We start from the raw sequence: 15,816 nt of genomic DNA, 5'->3' as shown, positions 1-15,816 counted from the left end.
AAGCTGACGTTTTTCCCTCAAAAGAAAGGCGTGAAAATAGTTTTATATTCTCCAGAGTGGCGCCATCTTACCGCTTTGCCACTAAGTGTGTTTTGAATTCACGAATGCACTGTGCGAACGTACGTTCGCATAGAGAATAATATAGCGACGTAAAAAGGCTGCGTAGCCATCTGGCTATTTGCGTAAAGGACTTTTCTACTGGGAAACTGACTACGCATGCGCAAACATACGTCGCTACGCGGACAGGGCAAAGCACAGAATACACATTTTTTTAAATATTTTTTACTTCCCATCTTAGTATTTTAAATATTTTTACACTCCACCCCTAAAACAATCCTGAATAAAATGGAGCAAATGAAGAACATTTTTTAAAAACTTGAATGCTCAACATCTCCTCATTCCCATTCTAATTAGTGACCACTTCCAGGAAACCGATGAATGGCCGAAAGTGAATTGTTCGGTGTTCAAATTGTTGCTTGTACCTCCCTGTGACAGTACGGCGTGGACGTGAAGAGTCGCGACGCCCGCGGCCAGACGCCGCTTTCGTACGCCCGGCGAGCCGGCAGTCAGGAGTGCGCCGACATCTTGCTCCAGCACGGCTGCCCCAACGACGCCGGCGGGCCCGCGTCGGCGCCGTCCAACATCAGCAACCGCAACGCCAACCCCAACATCAACAACAACGCCCAGTGTGAGCTCAACCGCAGCATCAGCATCATGTAGAGGACACCCACCCACCCCCCCACCCCCACCTTGTTTTATGTGACGCCGCATACCACAATGGAGACGACGGAGGCATGTCAGGATGGAATGGACTCTTTGTAAAGTTTGTTTTTATCCTTTTTGTTGTTGATCTGAGATGATTATAAGCTTTAAACGTGTTTGTTTCTTTTTAACGCACCAGTGGATTACCGGCACCCGCCCAGGAACCGTTTTATTGGTTCCGAAAGTCGTGCGAGGGCCACGTTATATGATCGTCTGAGGTTTTGTTTGTTTCCACAGTTGCATGTCGGGTAAAGCTCACATGGAATCTGTCGTTTAACTTTTCATCTTGGAACAAAAAAATAATGTCGCTGCCCGATGAAAAGCACGTATTGCCATGTTTACTATTAATCAGGAAAAATATTTTGGAATTTTTCATTTTTGTATTTTTTTTATTGCTATTTTCAGAAAATTTTATTAATTTTTTTAATACATAAAAGTTTCTTCATGGTCAAAACAAAAATGGGTTATTTGAGTTTGTTTTGTTTTTTATTAAAATTTCCCCGAAAAAAGAATTTGGGGATTTTCCTTTTCTTTTTTTTTTTTTAATTGAGATTTCCCCACCCCTTTTAAAGTTTCTTCATATTTGATTGCTGAGTACGTTCCAACGTAGTCGCAAATCCGCCCCAACATATTTAAATACATTCAAACATGCGGTACTCGCAAATATGTTGAAACATACTTGTAGTTAAATGCTCCAAACATAGCATATGCCTACGGTGCAAGTAATACCCTGCGGCATTATGGGAAAATGCTATGTTTGTAGCATTTAGCCTACAAGTCACATTTGAACGTACTCATACGTTCGGACGTATTTAAATATGCATGTCAAAAATGTTTACTTAACAATAGCGGTTCTGTTCTCCCGTAGTTTGACCTTACATGTAAATTAGAAAATTATTTTTCATATCAAATATTTTTTGTCTCTTTTTCTAAACTTTTTAAAAACTTCCAAATTCAATTATTACACAATATAGCTATTAGTTCCTCTGAGCTTTAATTTGTTTTTCCAATTGCACGAATCAAACGAATTCCGCCGAAATTGCCCGCCCTTCCCGCAGGCATTATCAATTCCATTCAACTTTGCGACATGAATGAAAATCTTCCACTTCCAGACCGTATAAATAACTGAAAAGAGGGACAAATCGCTCGGCAAATCGTCTTTCGTCTTTGATCTGCTATTCATCGACGCCGACAAAGCAATTTAGAGTCAAAGAAAGCAATTGATGAAGACAGTGAATGCCTGATAAAGGAGATGATTGCAGGTGGTCCTCCACATGTGAAGGGGGGGTGGAGGGGGGGGGTCTCACTGTGTTGCGCGATGGTGAAGCCTCTTCAATCACAATTCATTCACGTCGATTCAAAGCGCGACAATTGCGCCATTACGACGTCTTTGTCGGAATAAGATCGCGATTGCGTGGACCGTTGGTTGGCACAAGATTTCAAATCATTGTTATCCATCCATTATGACTCTTCTGCCTGTGAAATATAGAACACGTGCGAGCCATTCACACAGGCCGCTGTAAAAAAAAAAGTTGTCCTCATTATATCTAAACATAACGTAACCTCGTTTTTGCGTCCATATTTGTTCTGACCACCCGTCGGCCTAAAAATGCTAAGAAATGATGCGTTCGAGGGACGGACGAGACTTGAATCTTATCTGCTCATGTGTGTTGGGTTGGAAAAAGCGGTTCAAGGATTTTGTCATGGCAATTATGTTTTGTTTACAAAGTTTTAAACTTCAGCCTCATTTGCAGGATTCTCACGTTTTGGTGTTGGTCATTTGGGGAACGTGTTTATTCACTGACAATGGAAAAAGTCAGTAGATAACATTTCAATTTGTTTTTGTGGCAAAATGTTATTTTTCAAGTTGTGCCGGTCCACCTGGTTACATTACGTCAGTAAACAAGACAAAACAAATGCAGCTCAAGTTTTCGCTGAAAAATTGTTGTATAATTGACGACTAAATCTTGGAAGGTAATGTAACATCCCTGTCCGATGGAAAAACACGCATCTCCAAATGTTTCAATTATATTTGTTGTTGCTCCAAAATTTTTGTGTTGGCAAAAACAATTTCTGAACTGTAATTGCCATTTTGAAATAGTTAATGGGATATCTATTCACTTTCAACATTAAATGTATTTTATTCTAGTTTATTTTTGATCATAAACAGTTTCTGAAATGAATTTCAATTTCAAATTTAAAACAAAAAATATTTTAAGCTTAAACTCTTTTTTCAGATTTTTTTTTTCAAAACTGAATTTGAAATTCTCGATTTTTTTTACTTTTTTTTATGATGTTGAATGGAGATACTTGCTTTCCGTTAGACAGCAACAATAAGCGTGGCTCTTTCCAAAGATGAAGATGAAAAATCTCTTGGCGTTGTAGACTCCTAATAACAAAACGTGTTTGCTCCTAACTTAACCGAATGATTGTGCTCCTTTGTATATAGGAATGCAAACAGGAATGAGATTTTCCGAGTGTGCCACTCCTGTTGATGCAGCTTATGTTTTTGTTTTTTTTCAACTATCAAGCTGACCAGTCACTGATTGCATTGTAGATGTACTGTAACCATGTACTGTCAAACTGGCCTTATTGCCCTGATGGAGCCACTTGGTTTGAAATAGCGTAGATGCCAACCAACGTAAGAGTAGAGAAGCCCTTAGCACAACATGAAGTGTTGTACATATTAGTTGCAATCTTTCGGGAAACGACGATAAGCGCTTTTGGGTCAAAACGCCTCTTGAACCACGAGCCATATTTTTTATATGTTGCTATTTTGTTGTTGTTTCTCCATTGTTATTTTTTTTGTATTATTATGGTACTCGCATTTGGTCACAACATGACCATCTTTGGTACTTGTGTATAAATGATGTACATTTGACATATTTATAATGCAGTATGTAAATATTTTTATTTTGGGTTGATTTTTCGTGTTTGTATTTTCCTTTTTACGTTGAAAAGGTGCAGCGAAGAAGCTAAAGAGTAACTTGTTTCGTGTGCTTGGCTGACTGTCGACCCATTAATAAACATTCAATAAAACCATGTAGCCTTCCCTTCTTGTGGGGAAAACCACACGTCTGTCTGTCGTGTTTGTTGTTAATTGAACAGTTCATTTGCGGGGGCTACGAAAATGGTCGTCAACTTCCCCCCCCTAATAGATTTATAAATATATAATACATTTTTCTTGATTATTTCACAGCATTTGTCTGTCTGTTTATAGCGCTACTGAGTGACCACAAAAAAATACTATTTTAAATACGGATCAAATATGTGCCGGACCGTGTATAACAAAAATCCTCGTATAATCGATGCCCATTTGCCCGTCCCTGTTGTATGCCCTTAAAACTGCTATTAAAAATAACCCAAGTGTTTAAAAAAAGAAAAAAAACTTTTAAGTTTTGTTAAGTTTTAAGTGGCTAGTTAGCTGTCTGTCAATGGGTCATTGACGAATAAATGTGTCCAATGATTCCCATTTTATGAATTATGTGGTCCGACCAATTTAGGGCTTTTTATTTTGAAAATACATTTAAAGACAGGAATTTGTATCATCCACAAGACGGTCAAGAACCCACAGGAGCAGCTATCAGGTTTATACTGTCTCACAACTATTTAAAAAAAAATGCACCGGTATTCTTTTAGCAACGGGTATGCTGTGGTCAAATTTTGGACATCATGTCCAAAATATGACTCTCTGTCTCTTATCTAGCTAGCTATTTGTCTAAGTATCTATCTAACTGTTTGTACCCTTAAAAGTTCAATGTAAAAAAATCTACAACAATATTAGTTATTTTTAAACCATCTGTTTTGAGTAGCTAGCTAGCTCAACTGTGTTTCTATCTAGCTATAATCTGTCTGTACCCTCGCATTGTAAAAAAAATAATAATAATTATAATAATAATATCCCCTCGGTTATTTTCAACCCAGCTGTTTTAACGATTCATCTATGTATGTAAACTAGCCGGCTAGCTGTCACTGTCAATCTGGCTTTCTACCAATGTGTCTTAAAAAAATAGCCCAATATGGGTTATTTTTAACCCAGTAGTAGTTGCATTGTGGGTTCTTCTAACCACATGCTGTAAATTGGTTTCTTTAGGCCATTTTTAAAGATGATCTTGTGTTATGTGTAGAAGTTGTCTGAACAAGTCACTCCATAGTTATGTTTCATCCAGTTAGCCTTTTTTTTGGGGGGGGGGGGCAGTTTCTCCATTTTAGTCTTCCCTTCCAACCAGTCGCTCATCTACGTGCGGGGCAACAGCTTGAGTTTCCTGGTTGGCTATTGTTCTGTTTCATGTCACAATTATCCATCCAAGTCCATGGTTCAATCGAAATCGACGTTGACCACACACACAAAAGGTAAATATTGAGCACGTTTTATAACATTCATAATGATCGACCGAACCGTTTTCCGAGCATTCATTTCACCTCTTTCATCACTTCTTTATCATCTCAGACGAGCAGAGCCTCTTTTGTCGACGTTCTCAAGACAAGTCCGGCGTGAGCATCCTGAGGTAAACCAAGCAACATATCAACTTCCTGCTTTATTTGGGGCCTCCAGCCGTGTTTGAAAGGGGATTAAGATAAAGAGGCCGTCTTAGTGTCAGGCGCAAAGCACCGCGAGCACAGTGAAAGGTCGCCGCGTGTCGAGCCCCCGCTAATCCGCTTCTTATTTGCCGCTAATCTCGTCTCGCCATATCTTCATCCCCTTCCTCTCTGGTGTCGGCCGCCATTGTTTTGCGCCTCATCACCTGCTTTGCGCTTCCTCCCTCGGCACTGTCATGACACGGGGCCACAAAGGAACCAAGTCATGCTCCGAGGGGCCTTGTAAGTGAATTACAGGGGGTTGCGCTTTTTGGATTATTACACGCTGGAGATTTGGATTTGTTGCGACTTCTCCGTTTGTCCTGTCAGAGGTCATCGCAGCAAGTCAGTCGTTCAGTTGCAAGATGATAAAATATTATTTAAACTTTGTGTTATTTGTCATAAGTAAATGGGTTTGTAATAATTATATAATATAATAAGTATAATTTGGATTTGTACAATTTTGACAGCAAATAGCCTGTTCACAAGATTTTGTAGTAAACTATAACCAACAATACATTTTATTTTGTTCCATTTGTTTTATTAGTCACTGAGCAAACAAAACATTTGATTCATAATCCATTTGCTTTGAAAACAATTGTATATCTGAAAATGTGTTTGTATTTAAGCATTTTTTATTTTATTCATGAATATTATGAACTCGTATGCCAGACCCCGAACCGTTAAATGACACTAGAAAATCTAGTATCACTGTATTGCTTGTCGGCCATTTAGTGTACTTGTTTTTTTGTTTGTTTGTTTTTTTGTATTTGTATGTATTACAGCCCCAACTCAAAAAAAAAAAGAGAAAACTGCTGATTCCAATATTTGGCAGAATAAAATTGTGCTAACCGATTAATCATCTGATTAATGAAAAAAATAATCATTTAACCTTTATTAACCCGGTTGGTCCCATTGAGATTAAACGCCTCTTTTTCAAGAGAGACCAAGACAGGCAGCAGCAAAATAACACAGAGTGGGACAAATTTAAAAAAAAAATACAAAGTACAACATTTTGGATTAAATGATCAATACAATTATTCAAACAGCCAAGCTAAAAACATCGACACTGTATGGAAGCTGTTTCCGTGTCTTTCAATTTAGATTTAAAAACATTTAAGGGCACCAGTCCTTTGAGCTTTAAGTCATTCTGCAGAAGATTCCAGGCTGATGATGGAGGACCCAAAAGCTTTTTTACCAATTTTTGTCCGTACGTTTGGGACAGAGAGCACAAAGAGGTCCTGCGAACGCAACGAATACTATCCGGTGCTTCTTTGCCTGATAAAAAAAACACAAAAAAAGAGGGGAAGCAGCCCATGAATTGCCTTATAAAAAAAATTGTCTGCGAGTTGACAATGCAGGCCATCCGACCCGAGAGTCCGACTCACAGTGGCGAGTCACAGCTTTACACTTTATATATAATGAATAACATATTTTTGGTGGGTCCCTTAATTCTTACAACAGTAAAGATACGTTGTGGCCAGGTCACTCTTGGAAAATTGATTTTAAATCTTAATGAGATTTTTACCTGGTTCAATAAAGGAATGAATGAAATCATATAAATACAGGTGGAACATCTGACTGTTTTGCAATAGTTTGTCCTATTTTATTTATTCACGTTTTACAATAGAGAGTTTTTTGCAGGTGGTAGGAATGTTTGTCTTTTCTTTCTTTTTTGTCTTCCGTGGGGTTTTTTTTTAATTGCTACATTTTTGCCGGTTTTAAAAGAGCTAATATTGCCTATTAACTCATATACTCACAGCCATTTTCACTGAAGCAACCCCCTTCACTCCCGGCTGTTTTACTGGATTCTGACAGATTTTGCAAGGCCCACAGAATATTGCATTCTATTGCTATAAAAACATGGAACCTACCAAAAGAAAGATTAGTCTCCTCTTTCATCAGGAAAAAAAGTAGTAAAAAAGTATTGCAATTAGCAATAGAATTTAGCTAAGTTTCATCATTATTCACAAATCTGTTGAAAGCCTTGGTAAAAAGAGCTTTTTGCAACATGTCCCTGGTTGATCTCTTAGACTCTGCTGCCCCCTGCTGGTAGTTTTTTGTAATAACTACCATTGCTTTAAGCGACCTCTTAAGGCCAGAAGTTGCATCAAAGCCATCGTTATGCTTTAGCATAAAAAAAAACATAAATATGATTTGGGAGTGAAGAACAATGTATTGAAAAACGTATTTATGCGTTTTTGGGATTGGATGAGTCAATCGGTATTAGCATTAGCTCTAATCATCTACCTTGAGGTCTGTGGCTGGGACTTGAAAGTAGCTGCCAACTGGAACTATTTGCATGGTTTGAAAGTTTAAAGCAATTTTCAGACTGCAAGTGCAATTTTTGAAATGATCAGACGGCAAACAAAATACGAGGTGTGTCGCCAAGACGGATGCTAAGCAGCGAGGAGGGCCCGCCATCCTCCGCCCGCCGCCCACCTCCTTCCTCTCAGACAAATGACCTCCACAATTGCGGAGGTGGCTCTGAGGCTGACGGATGAACGGGGGACTAAAGCATATTTGCACAACATTCCGTCCATATTTGCCCCCTTTTGGCTCCCCTTTTGAACACCCACGTGCACGCTAACGTCAATGTTGCATCAAGGAGGCGCCGAGCAGCGCTTTGGCTAATGAGCTGTCTTCATTTGCATATGCTACATTACATAGACATTTGCTTCCTGTTACATCCTTTTAACCTCTTTAACTGGTAATTATGTTCTCCCTGTTCCTGCCCCCCCCCCCCCACCAGACCTCAACATCCATTCATCAATTTCAGCTTCATCATGTCTGATCACGACGTCCCCTTCTCACTCCCTAATCCACACATCCCACCTTCCTCCTCCTCCTCTCCGAGCTTTGTTGTACATAAACGCTCGGTTCCCATTGCCCTACCACCATTGCTGCCCCCCCCCCACCCCACCCCACCCCACCCCAACCCACCCCCACCCGCTGGCTTTTGCCGGCGTTTCTCTGTTAATTTGCCCGAGAATGCATTAGCTGTAATGAAGGCTGAGGGCCGAGGGAATCCTCCAGGGTTCCATTAATCATCGCCTCCCCCCACCACCTCAGACAGGCAACCTTGATTACAAGTGGCAAGAAATTCATTAGAGCCGAGCCTCTGACAACTCTTATCTCCGCCGCTGGATCTGACTCATTAGGCAGCCAAATTAAAGCCATGATGCCCCTGATGAAACTCATCGCTTGTTTATCTTGTGCGATTTGATGCATCTGCCCATACATCACTGTATGGGACGCCGGGTGCCGCACCGCAGCGCCCGCCCGAGATCCCTTTCCGTCGCTCTCCAGGTGGGATTCCCCCCCCCCCCCCCCCCCCCCAAAAAATCGGTTTGAAGGTTTAACGACACAACTGGCTCTTGCGTTTGCGCCAGTGACTGCAAAGTGGAAAAGTGTCGTTATAACCCCAAAAACAGGATATTGCATGATGGTATGATAAATACAATTAAATATCAATTACTTATTTTAGCAATTAGCATAATTAGCACTGTATTATTGCGACATTCTTAGTCTTTCAACAGGTTTGTTTAAAGTAGAGCTGTCAAACATAGGTGGCAAATCCAGGTCCAGAATGTATAAAATCCTGCCACAGTTTGGCTTTAGCCTCAGGTGCTAGTTAGCTAGCTCCCATTTACCTGCTAGGGAGCTAGCTAGCTAGCTTGTTTATCTGCTAGGGAGCGAGCTAGCTAGCTTGGTTAGTTGCCAGGGAGCGAGCTAGCTCGTTTATCTCGCTCCCTAGCAGGTAAACAAGTACCATGGGAGCTAGCTAGGGAGCTAGCTAACTAGCACCTGAGGCTAAAGCCAAACTGAGGCAGGATTTTTACTTTCTGGACCTGGATTTGGCACCTCCGCTGTCAAACGATTAAATTTTTTAAATCAGATGAATCACATTTTAGAATTTTGATTAATCACGATTAATCGCTTAATTATAAAGGCTTTTTTATCAAAAAAAAATTTGCCCACCAAATTTGAAGAGCACCTGTTTTATTTTTTGGGACATTTAATGTTATGAGGACGTCTTCAAAAAAAATTATCCACTGCACACTCTCTTTTTCCAATTAGTTGATTACTTGCATAAATATAACAAATATTCTGAATGTCATACGCAAACATTCATTAAACGCTTTAGTTTAATGCATGTAGTTATGTTTATTGCTCACACACAACCTGTGCTACCTTTAAGGTCACCATCCGCTGTCAGCTAAAGGATAATTAATCTATGGTTAAAATTAATAGTGCGATTAATCTGTGCTAATACATGATTAATGCGATCATTTTTTGTGATGAATTAATTAGTCAACGCTTTAACTTTGATAGCACTAGTTTAAAGAGTGTGAAGTTTTACTTTATTTTAGTGTTGTCAAGCAATTAAAATTTAACTAATAGATCAATGTTCCATAATTAATCGTGATTATTTGCAATTAATCAAATTTTTCTTAAAATTTTGGAGCAGATATTTTTTTGAGTAAAATCTTGAAATTAACTTCATAAGGGTTGATTTGGGAATTTGAGCGGCGTATTTTACTATAGCATTTTAGTCTAATATGCTATTTTAATCTGGCTGCGAAAAGTGCGCAAATGACTTGGAATTTCTCCAACAAGCGTCAAGCAAGTAAAACTGAAAGTAGAACTACCTGAAGTCCGTGTTTGTTCATCTTTGCGCCAGTGGCTAAGTTTGGCTGCAGGTCACAGGCCGTGACAGGAAGTAAATATAACTGAGTTCATGTTGTTTTGTAACACTTTAAATATTTAAATTTAGATTATATTTAAATTGATTTCAATTAATCTCCAAGAGTTAACGCTTTAATTTTGACAGCCCTACTTTATTTTAGTTTTATTATACAGATAGACGGTTAATAAAGGTTTTAGGATGAATATTAGGCAGGTTAACGTCCTAAATGTAAATATTGTAAAAAAATATATATATATATTACTGTACTAGTTGCTTTCATATGATAATTTGTAATATAACTTGCATTGTCTCTAAATTATAATCTACTACTTTGTGAGGTACTTTGACAAAAGCACCATCAAATTATTTTGTAATACTAATTTTAATTAATGTATTATATGTATCAATGATTCAATACATTGATGGCCTTTACTAAGACAACAATGCCAAAACAAATTATAAAGGAAATCAAATTGCACGGGGCAAACTCAAAGATTGAAATTTTATCATGGATTTTGATTAAAAAGTCCAATGTTGAAAATGATATTATAACAAGAAAGAGATTTGAATCACAAAAATCTTTTTTTATTTAAAAGATGCGAGTACATCATATCGAACTGAATTGAAATGTCGAGGTATGTATCGAAATTGTCTTGTATTGGACAGATGCATCTTTGAATTAAGTTTTTACATTTACAGTAGCTTAACTGACAAGTTAATTCCTATTATAAAATGCCAAGAAATTAATGTTGTCATTATATCTCAAACTCAGCTTTACCATTACCGTACCATCCCACTCAATTGAACTGAAACTAATCGTTCCACTTTATACACAAAATCTGTCCTTGAATCATCTTTTATTGGAGGGATCCATTCACCTGATTTAAAACTTTTGCCACTACCTACTGTGGCTATAAAAAGTCTACACACCCCTGTTCAAATGACAGACTTTGTGATATAAAAAAAAAATGTGACCTAGATATATAATTTAAAAACTTCTCCCACCACTGTGCTATAACCTGTGAAACTCTAATTTTCTTTAATGATCATTTCAATGGAAGGGAGTTGGGGGGGGGGGGGCAACTTGATAATGTGGTTGCACGTGTGTGGCCACAATCACATTCAAACTTAAATGTGAGTCAGCACATACAGCACACCATGTTGGACTGTAGCTAGCTAGTGTTGTGTTGCTCCAAACATATGTGTTGGAATTATAACCAAAAAATCTACCACAATCTCCCAAACAAACATGGTAAAAAAAATATATAAGTTTTTTAAGTACTTAAGAAATCATAAATGGTGGCCCATTTAACATGTGTTGGAATGTGATTGGTTAAACCGAAACACGGCCCATTCCCAATTATGAGGGTGTGCACACTTGTGCAACCACATTTCTTGAGTTGTTTTCTTACCCTCTCGAAAAGATTTCCAGTGAGTTGCACAGTTTGTAGATCACAATAGTTATTTATCTTGTTCTAATTTATTTGTATTTTTTTATTTAATGTCACAAAAACTTCAAGGGTGTGTAGACTTTTTACATAAACTTCACGTCTATCTCGATTCTCCAGATAATCTAACAGTGACTTAAAAGCCCGCTAATGGCATTTATAATCAGACTGCACAGGAAGGCGGGACTTAATTAGAAACCCAAGCCACAGCGGGAGGAGTAATACATGCGGACTGAGTGATTGATATCACTGCTGAATTGTTGGGATATGGTCATTTGCGTTATTTATAAATTTTTTAGTAGTAATGATTGTTTTTTTGAAGTTATTATTATTATTGTTGTTTTTTTTACTGCCACAAGTGTGAAAATGTGCACCTTCCTGTTACTTTCTGCTAAGTCAATCAACAAAGTAGTAGTATGGTTTTGCTTTATTTCTTTTTTTTAGAGTGTGGTTAACTTGTTGACACTGTACACAAGAAGGATTGCTAATGTTTCAATTTGTTGCCGCAGCGGCCGCTGGAATAGAGGAGCGCTTGTCACGCTCATAGATTGCTGCGTCCTTCGCACATAATGGCGGCGAGCAAACTTGAGATCAGCGCGGCGACAACGACAATGAGGTTACCGCGGCATCCAAAATAGCCGTTAGCAAACGGGAGCATCCCAATGAATCGGCGCCGGTGATGCCATCGTCAAAACTGGCCTCCCCATCCTGGTGTTTTAAGAGTTTTGAAGGATGAACATCAAACGTTGGTGCGGGGTCACTCAGTTTACATCCAAAAGTCTGGACGAATACATTTTTGAGGGTTCTTCAACAGGTGCTGCGGCGGCAGTAACACGAGCAGGAAGAAAAAACGTGAAATGATTCCAGCTTGTTCTGGAAAGGGTTCAGAGAAAGCAAAAGGATGTGAGGTTAGCATAAAACACCAAAAAGCCTCCGCTTCCTTTTCCTGTCACTGGATGTGGTCGGATATGATTTGGGATATGCGCGCTTTTGGCTGTTGCCTTATATTTGATATTCATCGTTCTGTATTTGGTGTCGCGGAACTTTTTGTGAGAAGCTTAGTAAGTTGGAAGCGGTCGTGTTCGTGTTCAAAAAATTAACTATAACTTTTTCCGTCACCATGTTAAGTTGTATGTAGAAAAACGATGTTTTGTTCATAAATCAGCATGATACAAATATAAATACTTTGCCCCAAAGAGTTAACATTATTACATTATTAACATTACCGGGAGTTAACATTGTTACAATATAAAACATGATGTGCATCATATTTTTTCATAGGCTACAAATAATACTGCTCTCCTACCTAATCATAATTATTTACGTAACATCCTGCATCAATTGTTTCAGGCTGTAGATGTGTGTGTGTGTGTTTTTTTGTAACCTTTTTCACAATCATGAATGAAGTTGACATTAGTGTTAAATGAGGCCAGGTGCTCCATCAGTCCACGTGACCTCTTTGAAGCTAACCAATCACTGCATCTGTAATCACTAAATCAATTAACTAATGAATCTATCGACATTTCAGATTCACAGTGTAAACAAACAAAATGGAAGCACAAGTATTTGATGTCGCTTTTTGTAAAAATCTAAAACAAGAAATGTTTGTATTATTTGCAACAGTTAAAAACTATAACATATATTTTTAACGTTTATGGCCCAATTTTTCATTTGTTTTACACACAAAATGTGAATTATGAGTGTCCTAATGAAATATTCAAAGTAGAATCAGACTTGATTATATAAATGGCTTTATTAGCTCACTAGATTTTACACGTGTCCCTTGTTTGGTCATTTACGTTTCTTGATCCAATGTGGTTATTCCAAAACAAATTCTTACATGCAAATTGTACAAAATGACCCAAAAAAAAGAAGAAGTTAAAACAGACTCACCACTAAATGAGAAAATGACATGCAAACAACAGAAAGTTTTTGACCTGACATATAAATATAAAAAAAGAAGAAGAAAAAAAGATCTTTACACATTCTTTTCATAGTGCCCATTTGTACTGTTTTGTTTTCTATGTACATATTCACAAATTAATAAATAAAAGTGACAGCATATTTCCAGTCCTCGCTCCAGTTTGTGCTTCATGCTCTTGTTGTTGTTTTTGTTGCTGTTTAATGACGTCACAGCGTTCACGGCCGCGTCCCTTGTTCTATCTGCTGGTGCTGGCTCCTCACGGCGAACCTGTTGACGTGCACCGGGATGGGCACCACAATTTTGGGGTTCCTCACGGGCTCCCCCGAGCGGTTGTTGACGTTGCCGGCCTTGATGCGTTTCCACTTGGCGCGGCGGTTCTGGAACCAAATCTTCACCTGGACCTCGCTCAGCTTGAGCGCATGCGCGATCTGCGAGCGCTCGGTGAGCGAAAGGTACTTTTTGCAGTGGAACTCCTTCTCCAGTTCGAGCAGCTGCTCGCTGGTGAACGCGGTTCGTCTCCGGCGGCTCTTGCCGGCCGAGGAGGCGCCGGGAGGCAGCGCGTCGTGGGGCCCCAGTTTCAGTTTGCCCTTCTGGGAAAGAGGCCCGCACGTGTTGCCGTCCGAGAAGCTCTCGTTCTCGCTGTCCGCCGAGCTGTCGTCGCGGTCGCTGCACGCGGCCTCGCCGGACTTCAGGTCCGCTTTCTCGTCGTCTGAACTGTACAGTTTGGTCTCGCCTAGAGAGAGAAAGTGGGGGCGAGAAAAAGTTCAGTGGGGGCAGCAATGTTTTTATGAGGAATAGAACAATGGAAATATAGCTACATAAAATGTGTTTAACGCTCTTAAAAATATTGGGTCAAAAATAACCCAATTTTCCTCAAAAATTGGATCGACTTTTACCCAACTCTTTGGGTTTGTTAGTAGGCTGCAAAACAACTATTATTTATTTATTTGGATACGGTTTTTAAAAATATAAAACACCAAGTTGAGTCCCTGGTCGGTCTTTTTTTTTTTTTTGTAGGCTATAGGCCTACCAAAATTAGATATTTTGGAAAAAGTGGATTTTAAAGTGTATAAAATACAAATGTGCAAATCTTTTCAATAATCTGTCGTCAATTATGAAACAAAAAGCTGTCATTAACATGGCACACCATGACACACGTGTTACGTTTTTACGCACAACTTCTCATCTCTTGAAATCATCCAAAGTGCTCAAAAAGTTGTGCTCATATATAGGCTACGTTTATATTGAAGTGGATATTTTGCCGTGACCGGCAACGTGCCCGAGCGTTATTTTGCCTTGCCATTCTGACAACACAATGACTTTAACGCACATTATTACGCTTTTACGCACAGCTTTTCATCAATTAAATCATCAAAAGTTGGGCTTATGCTTACATTCTAAAACCTGGTAGAATTTGTGTAACGATCAGGCACGCGCGTTTTATTTTTAATGGAACCTAAATAGAACTTTCGGAATAATCGAAGATGCAGCTGGCCCCCGTTGAATTCAGACATCACTCATAAATTAAAGGGGGAAAAATAATATCAAACTATTTCAGCAGGGTATGTAAACATACGAGCACAATTAATGAGCTCAACATTTACCTGATATCGTCTGAAAAGTTCCCGAGAAGTTGAGCAAGTCTGCGCTTTTCTCCCGGCCGTGCATCTCGTCAGAGTGCGGGCTCTCCTGCCTCCTCGCGCCGGACTCGGCGGCGCTCAGACGCGGGCCCGGCAGCTCCTGCGGCGGGTAAAAAGTGTCCGGCGGGTCCGAGAAGTTGGGCATGGTGGTGGTGAGGGCGACCATGGATGGCACGCCTTGGCCCAAGCTGGCGCAGAAGGTGTTGGTGAGGCGGCCCGCGAACGAAGCCAGCGGCGCCAGCGGAGGAATCCCGGACGACAGAGGCGAGTGCGACAAGGCCTGCGGGATGACCAGCGGTCTGTAGGGCATGAACATGGGGTAGCCCGTGTAGAGCAGGTGTCCCGGCCTGGGCTGGGGGGTCCCTATGAGGGAATCGATGGAAAAGGCAGTCCCTTGCCCTCCTGGTCGCTGCATTTTCTTCTCCCCAAAATGTCAAACTTTTCGCAAGTAGATCCTGAGCCGCATCCCCGGAAGTGGAACTATGACAACTTTGCGCAGTCCGCTTGTGCTCCCCCCTTTGTGCCCGACTTATTTGGCACATAAACACACGCTGCCTGGGCTCTATACCTCTTTGGCAACTCCTCCCTCTGTGATGTGAGAGAGAGAGAGGGGAGGGCGAGAGCGAGCGCATTGGTTATCATGTGAAAAGGGGAGGGGGGTGCGGGTCCCTGGGGGCTCATCCATCTTCCTCAAATTACGCTTCATTTCCTTATTCAGCCTCTGACTTTTTGGCCGTCCTGAGAGGCGGTCGTTTCCCAGTAGGGACCCCCACC

The 15,816-nt window shown here is 40.0% G+C and overlaps 2 protein-coding genes across 3 annotated transcripts in view; one reads left to right on the top strand and one right to left on the bottom strand.

The window, feature by feature from the left end:
- Positions 1–3,836, top strand: part of agap3 (ArfGAP with GTPase domain, ankyrin repeat and PH domain 3) — a 123,301-nt gene extending 119,465 nt beyond the window's left edge. For both annotated transcript variants that reach the window (XM_086083215.1, XM_086083206.1), the window contains exon 18: positions 496–3,836. In XM_086083215.1, coding sequence (XP_085939341.1) covers positions 496–720 — 225 coding nt within the window. In that variant the 3' untranslated portion in view covers positions 721–3,836. The remainder of the gene's footprint in view (positions 1–495) is intronic.
- Positions 3,837–13,502: 9,666 nt separating this feature from the next.
- On the bottom strand, positions 13,503–15,540 carry gbx1 (gastrulation brain homeobox 1). The gene is made up of 2 exons (XM_086084269.1): positions 15,007–15,540; positions 13,503–14,135 (listed from the first exon to the last, which is right to left on the bottom strand). Exons 1-2 carry the CDS (start codon positions 15,455–15,457, stop codon positions 13,618–13,620), a joined length of 969 nt encoding a protein of 322 aa, XP_085940395.1. The 5' UTR covers positions 15,458–15,540; the 3' UTR covers positions 13,503–13,617.
- Positions 15,541–15,816: the final 276 nt, after the last annotated feature.

This window comes from Leptonotus elevatus, chromosome 1, assembly GCF_054856555.1.
Source record: "Leptonotus elevatus isolate MCC_2025b chromosome 1, RoL_Lele_1.0, whole genome shotgun sequence".
NCBI classification, from domain to species: Eukaryota; Metazoa; Chordata; class Actinopteri; order Syngnathiformes; family Syngnathidae; genus Leptonotus; species Leptonotus elevatus.
Note: the sequence above shows the minus strand (reverse complement) of the source record. Positions and strands in the feature narration are given on the sequence as shown.

Bases quoted from the DNA above. Each gene is read 5' to 3' on its own strand.
- gbx1 (XM_086084269.1), bottom strand. From the start codon at position 15,457: ATGCAGCGACCAGGAGGGCAAGGGACTGCCTTTTCCATCGATTCCCTC. The intron at 14,136-15,006 runs GTAAATGTTGAG...TTCTCTCTCTAG, and splicing joins AACTTTTCAGACGATATCAG to GCGAGACCAAACTGTACAGT.